At 43.1% G+C, this 9,835-nt stretch overlaps 1 protein-coding gene across 1 annotated transcript; it reads right to left on the bottom strand.

The window, feature by feature from the left end:
* Window positions 1-4,231: 4,231 nt before the first annotated feature.
* On the bottom strand, window positions 4,232-5,176 carry LOC143767847 (olfactory receptor 5AR1-like). The gene has a single exon (XM_077256369.1). The coding sequence runs from the start codon at window positions 5,174-5,176 to the stop codon at window positions 4,232-4,234; it is 945 nt and encodes a 314-aa protein (XP_077112484.1).
* Window positions 5,177-9,835: the final 4,659 nt, after the last annotated feature.

Raw genomic sequence — 9,835 nt, forward strand, 5'->3', positions numbered from 1 at the left:
CAAATCTGCGGCAACTGTGTAATGCCATCATGTCAATATGGACCAAAATCTCTGAGGAATGCTTCCAGCACCTTGTTGAATCTATGCCACGAAGAATTGAGGCAGTTCTGAAGGCAAAAGGGGGTCCAACCCGTTACTAGCATGGTGTACCTAATAAAGTGGCCGGTGAGTGTATATGGACCTAACTGTATAGGAAAAAGTCTTTATGTCTGAAAAAAATGATGACTATTCTGAGCAAAATGGCAAGATTACCTTGAGCTCATGGAAAAAATATGCAATTATAAATGTAACCCCTTAGTGACCAAGCCAATTTTGACTTTAATGACCAAGCCAATTTTTACAATTCTGATCACTGTCACTTTATGAGGTTATAGCTCTGGAACGCTTCAACGGATTCCACTGATTCTGAGAATTTGTTTGTGTGACATATTGCAATTCAAGCTAGTGGTAAAATTTATCTGATATGTTGTGTTTATTTATGAAAAAAAAGCAGAAATATAACAAAAATTTTGAAAATTGTGCAATTTTCAATCTTTTAATTTTTGTGCCCTTAATCAGAGAGTCGCATCACACAAAATAGTTAATAAATAACATTTCCCACATGTCAACTTTATATGAGCACAATTTTGAAAGCATAATTTTTTTTTTTGTTAGGACGTTATAAGGTTTAAAATTTCACCAGCGATTTCTAATTTTTCCAACAAAATTTACAAAACCATTTTTTTTAGGGACCACCTCACATTTGAAGTGACTTTGGGGGGGTCAATATGAAAGTAAATGCCCCAAAATTACACCAATCTAAAAACTGCACCCCTCAAGATGCTAAAAACCACATTCAAAAAGTTTATTTATTTATTAACTTTTTTTAAAAAAATAATTGCTTTAGACCCAAACTTTTTTATGTTTGTAAGGACAACAAGAGAAAATGGACCACAAAATTTGTTGTGCAATTTCTTCTGAGTACGCCGATACCCCTTACTTGGGGGAAAGCCACTGTTTGGGTCCATGGAAGCGCTCAGAAGGGAGGGAGCACCACTTGACTTTTTGAACGCAAAATTGGCTGGAATTGATGGCGGGCACATGTCGCATTTGGAGACCCCTAATGGACCTAAACAGGGGAAACTCTCCAATTCTAACTCCAACCTTAACACAGCCTTAAGCCTAACCCTAACCCCAACACAACCCTAACCCTATTCCCAACCCTAACCGCAACCCTAACCCCAACACCACAACCATAAACTCAACACCACAACCGTAATCCCAACACCACAACCATAACCCCAACACCACAACTGTAACTCCAACACAACCCTAACATCAACACAACTCTATCCTTAGCCACAACCCTAACCCTAAACCCAACCCCAGCACCCAACCCTAACCCTAACTTCAACCCTCACCCTAGCTCTAACCCAAACCCTAACACTAACCCTTGCCCCAACCCTAACTCTAACTGCAAAGAATGGAAAAAAAAATATTTTATTATTTTTATCTAACTAAGGGGTTGACAAAGGGGGGGGGTGATTTACTATAACTTTTTATTTTTATCACTGTGATAGGGTCTATCACAGTGGTCAAAATTAACCAATAGGAAAAATCTCCTATTGTTGCCGGGTGCCGGCTGGCATATCTCGGAGGGCGTACTGCACATGCGCGCACCATTTTCTTCCAGGAATATGATGAGAAGGGCCAGGGGATGAAGCAGGAGGGTGTGGGGATGCAGGAGGTACCAATGGGGCTCAGGGGACCCCATTTCTCTCTCCTCTGGTATGCTAGATCATATCAGAGGAGAGTGAAATTAATGGAAAATTGGACTTTTTTGTGATCGCTAGTGTTGAGCATTCCGATACCGCAAGTATCGGGTATCGGCCGATACTTGCGGTATCGGAATTCCGATACCGAGATCCGATACTTTTGTGGTATCGGGAATCGGAATCGGAAGTTCCCAGTGTATGGTTCCCAGGGTCTGAAGGAGAGGAAACTCTCCTTCAGGCCCTGGGATCCATATGCATGTAAAAAATAAAGAATTAAAATAAAAAATAGGGATATACTCACCCTCTGACGCACCCTGGTAGTAACCGGCAGCCTGCTTTGCTTAAAATGAGCGCGTTCAGCACCTTCCATGACGTCACGGCTTCTGATTGGTCGCGTGCCGCTCATGTGACCGCCACGCGACCAATCACAAGCCGTGACGTCATTCTCACCTGAGAAAGACGTCACGGCTTGTGATTGGTCGCCTGGTGGTCACATGAGCGGCACGCGACCAATCAGAAGCCGTGACATCATGGAAGGCCCTAAACGCGCTCATTTTAAGCAAAGAAGGCTGCCGGTTAACAGCGGTGAGGTGCAGGGGCCTCCGGAGAGGTGAGTATATCAATATTTTTTATTTTAATTCTTTATTTTACACATTAATATGGATCCCAGGGCCTGAAGGAGAGTTTCCTCTCCTTCAGACCCTGGGAACCATCAGGATACCTTCCGATACTTGGTGTTCCATTGACTTGTATTGGTATCAGGTATCGGTATCGGCGATATCCGATACTTTTCGGGTATCGGCCGATACTATCCGATACCGATACTTTCAAGTATCGGACGGTATCGCTCAACACTAGTGATCGCTGATCACAAGACTTGGGACGGTAAAATAAAATACCCAAATCATGTTCTCCGGTGTCTCAGATTCCCCCAATAGCTGAGACCGCAGAGATTTTCTGATCCTGGGGGGTGCTATAAACTTATTTCTCAGCTGAGGAATAAGGCCCCTTAACTCCTTAAAGGCATTTCAGCGGTCAATAATGGGTTAAAAAGTCAGGGAAGTTGAATTGATCTGACATTGTTTCGTTAACACATTGGTAGGACATTGAAGTAGTAGGACATTCTCTACTTTCACACTTTGGTATGACATTAAGTTGGTAGGTCATTGTTTACTTTCACACTTTGGTAGGGCATTGAGTTGGCCGGGCATTGTTTACCTTTACACATTGGACTGGCATTAAGTCAGGAGGGCATTGCTTATTTTTATACATTGGTAGGGCATTGTTTACATTTCACATATTGGTCTTTTATTGTGTTGGTTGAGCATTGTTTAGATTCACACATTAATGGGACATTGAATTGGGAGGGCATTGTTTACATTCACACATTTGTCCGGCATTGAATTGATACAGCAGTGTTTACATTCACACATTGGTAGGGCATTGAATGGCCAGGCATTGATTAATTTCACATATTGGTCTGGCATTGAGATGGTAGGGCATTGTTTACATTCACACATTGGTGCTGCATTAAATTGGGAGGGCATTGTTTACATTCGCACATTGCAAGGTCATTGAATGGGTAGGGCATTGTTTACTTGCACACATTGGTCAGGCATTGAATTGGGAGGGCATTGTTTTCGTTCACACATTGGTAGGGCACTGAATTGGTCAGGCTTTGTTAATTTAACCCATATCACTAATTTAATTAAACTGTACAATTATTAACATCCAGACTCGGGTTATGACAACAAAATCTTATCGTAAAATTAAATTACAACAATAAATAGGTTTCACAATCTTCTGTACCTGCATTTTTGCATGAAAAACGCTGAAAAAACTGATAATGGCTTTTTGCTGCTTTTTTTAACTTCCTCATTGCATCCTATTGGTGAAAAAAAACACTGCAAAGCACTGGAAGAATTGACAAGCTCAAGTTTAAAAAAACCCCACAAAAGTTTTACAATTCAGTCAGAAAAAAAAACAAGATTTTGCACGAGATTTTAGAAATCTCATAGCTTTTGCTGGCACAGTAAAAAGCAGCTTTTCATTTGCATAAATATGCAGCAAAAATGCAAAGTGTAAACATAGCCTAAATTTACCCTAAAGGTGCCTGTATCCTTTATATAGATATTTTAGACCTGATGAGGCTGGTGTACTAACATCATGTTTGAATGACTGTATAATCTTCTTTTAATTATGCTATCCATATTAAAATGGGCATTTTAAAAATACTTATACGGCCATTCTGACTTGGCTTTTTAAAGTAAGTACACCAGCACAAACAGGTCTCAGATACATTACACTCTCAGGTGAATAGAAACAATCATCTTCAGAAATAGTCAGCTCCTTCTAGTGTATTCAGAAGAGTTCATAGTCATTAAAATACTTTTATAATTACAGTGCGAAGTATTAAAATATTTATTTTTTTGCCAAGTTTACAGAAAGGTATTAACTACAGGAAGTACATATTGTATTTATCGTTCCTGAGCTAGTTTTATATTGCACAAAATGCTTCTGACCGCAGATTTCACATCATTATTCCTCAAACTGTAGATAAAGGGATTAAATAATGGTGTAACAATAGTATACATGAGCGATATAAACTTGTCCTCGCCCGTGCCGTAACTTGACTTGGGTCTCAGATACATTACACATCCGGATCCGTAAAATATAGTCACCACTACGACGTGAGAGGTGCAGGTGGAGAAAGCTTTCTTCCTTCCTGAAGAGGAATGTTTCGTAACAATTGTCCATATTATTACTGAATAAGAAAAAAGCGTCAAAATGAAGGAACCTACAATAACAGACAAAGTAATGAGAAAGGTAAGAACTTCAGAAACCCAAGTGTCGGCACACGCCAATGCCAAGAGAGGTGGGATGTCACAGTAGAAATGGTTGATTTCATGAGACCCACAGAACGGCAGGGAAAATATGAGCACAGTCTGGATTAGGGCAGCCACTGTTCCTATCAACCAAGAAGCCCATATCAGCTGCATACATACGACTTTACGCATAAGGATATTATATAGCAAGGGCTGACATATGGCGATATAGCGATCGTAAGCCATGGACGCCAGCATGTAGCACTCTGAGCAAGCAAATAAGACAAAGAGGTACATTTGTATAGCACAGCCATAAAAAGTTATCGTTTTTTCACCGGAGAGCAGGTTTGTTAACATTTTGGGACATATAGTTAAAAGATAACATATTTCCATAAAGGAGAAATTAGCTAGGAAGAAGTACATGGGGGTGTGAAGGTTCCGACCGAATCTGTATAAAAGAATCAAAAACATGTGAGCAGATAAGGAGATGTTAAAGATGCAGAAGAAGATGATGAATAAGAAGTACTGGAGCTCAGGATCATCAGAAAATCCCATAAGGATAAATTCAGCCATGGCGGTATGGTTTATTCTATTCATGATCACTGATAAGATTATGATCAAACATGCAAGAAGATGTCTTCAGTACAGAATCCCATTTTTTTTTTCACTTCTTGGATCTCCAGTAATCAGCTATAATGGGTGAAACGATCTGGCAACAAGTGATTAACTTCCCTGCAGCGCCATCACAGGAGAAATAAAGCATTACACATTTCTTTTGGAATTTAATGGACCATGTGTAGTGCATAAATAGTTGGGGTCCTCCAAAGAAAGAAATTATATTTGCTCTATTCTTTATATAACAGATCTCCCTCCATTAGCAAATAATGCCCTATTTGGGTGTTTGAGAAAGGCTTATCTAGTCAGATAATCCCTATAAAGCGTAATTTCTTATCTTCCAGGAAGCAAAAACTTTGATAGGGTGTAATGTGTTCTGGGGAAGTAAAAGTGATCTATTCCAAACTTTCCAGTCTCCATTCCCAAACCAATTGCTTTCCTGTAATAGGACTTATAACTGAAATTGGAAAAAAGAAGTACACACTGGCGCTTACCACTCAGAAATAGATTGTTGATAAATCTCAGATGCAGCTGGTGAAAGTGACAGGCTCTGTGCCAGTTCCTTTAAAAAATGTAGGTATAGGGAACACATCCATTAATCATATAACATATTGTTATTCCCTGAAGAACTAAATACACACAATTAAAGCATACTACTAGCAGAACCCCTTCATGCTAGAACCCAGTACCCGGTCCAAGAAGTCTCTCACGGAAATTTGCACCAAGTAGTAAGTACTGAAATTTTTTTAGCCAGCAGTACTACTGGTAATTAGTGTTGAGCGATACCGTCCGATACTTGAAAGTATCGGTATCGGAAAGTATCGGCCGATACCGGCAAAGTATCGGATCCAATCCGATACCGATACCCGATACCAATACAAGTCAATGGGACTCAAGTATCGGACGGTATTCCTGATGGTTCCCAGGGTCTGAAGGAGAGGAAACTCTCCTTCAGGCCCTGGGAACCATATTAATGTGTAAAAGAAAGAATTAAAATAAAAAATATCGCTATACTCACCTCTCCGACGCAGCCTGGACCTCAGCGAGGGAACCGGCAGCGTTGTTTGTTTAAAATTCGTGCTTTTACTTGGTTACGTGAAGTCCCGGCTTGTGATTGGTCAGGGCGGGCATGTTGCCGGGATGCAGACCAATCACAGCAAGCCGTGACGAAATTACGTCACGGCTTGCTGTGATTGGTCCGCGTCCCGGCAACATGGCCGCCATTAACCAATCACAAGCCGTGACGTCACGGGAGGCTGGACACGCGCGCTTTTTAAAAAGCGCGCGTGTCCAGCCTCCAGTGACGTCCCGGCTTATGATTGGTCACGGCGCCATGTTGCCGGGACGCGGACCAATCACAGCAAGCCGTGACGAAATTACGTCACGGCTTGCTGTGATTGGTCCGCGTCCCGGCAACATGGCCGCCATTAACCAATCACAAGCCGTGACGTCACGGGAGGCTGGACACGCGCGCTTTTTAAAATGGGCGCGTGTCCAGCCTCCCGTGACGTCCCGGCTTGTGATTGGTTGCGCCGCGATCAACCAATCACAAGCCGGGAGGCTGGACACGCGCGCATTTTAAAATTTTAAAATGGGCGCGTGTCCAGCCTCCCGTGACGTCCCGGCTTGTGATTGGTTGCGCCGCGGTCAACCAATCACAAGCCGGGAGGCTGGACACGCGCGCATTTTAAAATTTTAAAATGCGCGCGTGTCCACCCTCCCGGCTTGTGATTGGTTGATCGCGGCGCAACCAATCACAAGCCGGGACGTCACGGGAGGCTGGACACGCGCCCATTTTAAAATGCGCGCGTGTCCAGCCTCCCGTGACGTCACGGCTTGTGATTGGTTGCGTCTCCCATGTGACTGCGACGCAACCAATCACAAAGCCGGGACGTAATTTTAAAATCCTTAAGGACCTGAAATTACGTCACGGCTTGCTGTGATTGGTTGCGTCGCCCATGTGACTGCGACGCAACCAATCACAACGCCGGAACGTAATTTTAAAATCCTGAAGGACCTGAAATTACGTCACGGCTTGCTGTGATTGGTTGCGTCCCGGTCACATGGGCGGCACGCAACCAATCACAAGCCGGGACTCACGTAAAGGAAAGAAAAGTGCGAATTTTAAACAAAGAACGCTGCCGCTTCCCTCGGTAAGGTGCAGGCTGCGTCGGAGAGGTGAGTATAGCAATATTTTTTATTTTAATTCTCTCTTTTACACATTTTTACATTAATGTTGTTTCGATACCGATACCCGATATCACAAAAATATCGGATCTCGGTATCGGAATTCCGATACAGCAAATATCGGCCGATACCCGATACTTGCAGTATCGGAATGCTCAACACTACTGGTAATTCTATCCATTTCCGTATATGATCTATACTATTTTTTATTGGCAGTGACCACCAAAAGGATTTAATTCTTATGAGTTTCCTGATATATGCTCCATATTAACACAATCACAGAGTGAGTATATATAATTATATATTTTTTTCTCTCTCTCTCTCTCTATTATCTCAGCATAGCGCGGTGAATTGGTATCTCGTTTATTAGGACTTATAACTGGTTACTATGAATATGGCTCATGCTAGTTGTCCACACAAGGAATATGGCTCATGATAGTTGTCCACACAAGGAATATGGCTCATGGTAGTTGTTGTCCATACAAGGAATGTGGCTCTTGGTTGTTGTTGTCCACACAACCAATATGGCTCATTGTCATTGTTGTCCACACAAGAAATATGGCTAATGGTAGTTGTTGTCCACACAAGGAATATGGCTTATGGTTGTTGTTGTCCACACAAGGAATATGGTTCATGGTTGTTGTTCTTGTCCACACAAGAAATATAGCTCATTGTAGTTGTCCACACAAGGAATATGGCATTGCCTCATGGATGTTGTTGTCTGCATAAGGAATATGGCTCATGGTAGTTGTTGCCCACACAAGGAATAGGGCTCATGGTAGTTGCCCACACGAGGAATATGGCTCATGGTAGTTGTTGCCCACAAAAGGAATATAGCTCTTGGTAGTTGTCCCCACAAGGAATATGGCTCATGGTAGTTGTCCACACAAGGAATATGGCCCATGGTAGTTGCCCACACAAGGAATTTGGCTCATGGTAGTTGTTGCCCACACAAGGAATATAGCTCTTGGTAGTTGTCCACACAAGGAATATGGCTCATGGTAGTTGCCTACACAAGGAATATGGCTCATGGTAGTTGTCCACACAAGGAATATGGCTCATGGTAGTTGTCCACACAAGGAATATGGCTCATGATAGTTGTCCACACGAAGAACATGGCTCATGGTAGTTGTCCACATAAGGAAGGGATATGGCTGATGATAGTTGTTGTCCACACAAAGAATATGGCTCATGGTAGTTATTGTCCACACAAGGAATATGGCTCATGGTAAAATAATAAAATAAATAATAAAATAAAAAATATCGCTATACTCACCTCTCCGACGCAGCCTGGACCTCCGCGAGGGAACCGGCAGCGTTGTTTGCTTAAAATTCGCGCGTTTACTTCCTTACTTGAAGTCCCGGCTTGTGATTGGTCGCGTGCCGCCCATGTGGCCGCGACGCGACCAATCACAGCAAGCCGTGACGTAATTTTAGGTCCTTCAGGATTTTAAAATTACGTTCTGGCTTGTGATTGGTCGCGTCGCGGTCACATGGGCGACGCGACCAATCACAAGCCGTGACGTCACGGGAGGCTGGACACGCGCGCATTTTAAAATGCGCGCTTGTCCTGCCTCCCGTGACGTCCCGGCTTGTGATTGGTCGCGTCGCCCATGTGGCCGCGACGCGACCAATCACAGCAAGCCGTGACGTAATTTTAGGTCCTTCAGGATTTTAAAATTACGTTCTGGCTTGTGATTGGTCGCGTCGCGGTCACATGGGCGACGCGACCAATCACAAGCCGGGACGTCACGGGAGGCAGGACAAGCGCGCATTTTAAAATGCGCGCGTGTCCAGCCTCCCGTGACGTCACGGCTTGTGATTGGTCGCGTCGCCCATGTGACCGCGACGCGACCAATCACAAGCCAGAATGTAATTTTAAAATCCTGAAGGACCTAAAATTACGTCACGGCTTGCTGTGATTGGTCGCGTCGCGGCCACATGGGCGGCACGCGACCAATCACAAGCCGGGACTTCAAGTAAGGAAGTAAACGCGCGAATTTTAAGCAAACAACGCTGCCGGTTCCCTCGCGGAGGTCCAGGCTGCGTCGGAGAGGTGAGTATAGCAATATTTTTTATTTTAATTCTTAATTTTACACATTAATGTTGTTTCGATACCGATACCCGATACCACAAAAGTATCGGATCTCGGTATAGGAATTCCGATACCCGCAAGTATCGGCCGATACCCGATACTTGCGGTATCGGAATGCTCAACACTACTGTTGATATATTTTTCATTAAACCCAAATTTTTGAAGTACTGATGTTAAATAAAGCCAATTTAATCGGTCAAAAGCCTTTTCGGCGTCTAGAGTAATAATTACAGATGGCACTTTAGAGGAATGAATCAATTTAATTGAGTTGATAAGTCTTCTAGTACCATCTGGCGCTTGACGACCTGTTATAAAACCCATTTGGTCCCCATGAACCATTAACGGCAAATAGGATTTGA

The sequence above is a fragment of the Ranitomeya variabilis genome, chromosome 4 (genome assembly GCF_051348905.1).
Source record: "Ranitomeya variabilis isolate aRanVar5 chromosome 4, aRanVar5.hap1, whole genome shotgun sequence".
NCBI lineage: Eukaryota > Metazoa > Chordata > Amphibia > Anura > Dendrobatidae > Ranitomeya > Ranitomeya variabilis.

What these genes read in the sequence shown, in the direction of transcription:
- LOC143767847 (XM_077256369.1), bottom strand. Translation starts at nt 5,176, where the DNA reads ATGAATAGAATAAACCATACCGCCATGGCTGAATTTATCCTTATGGGA.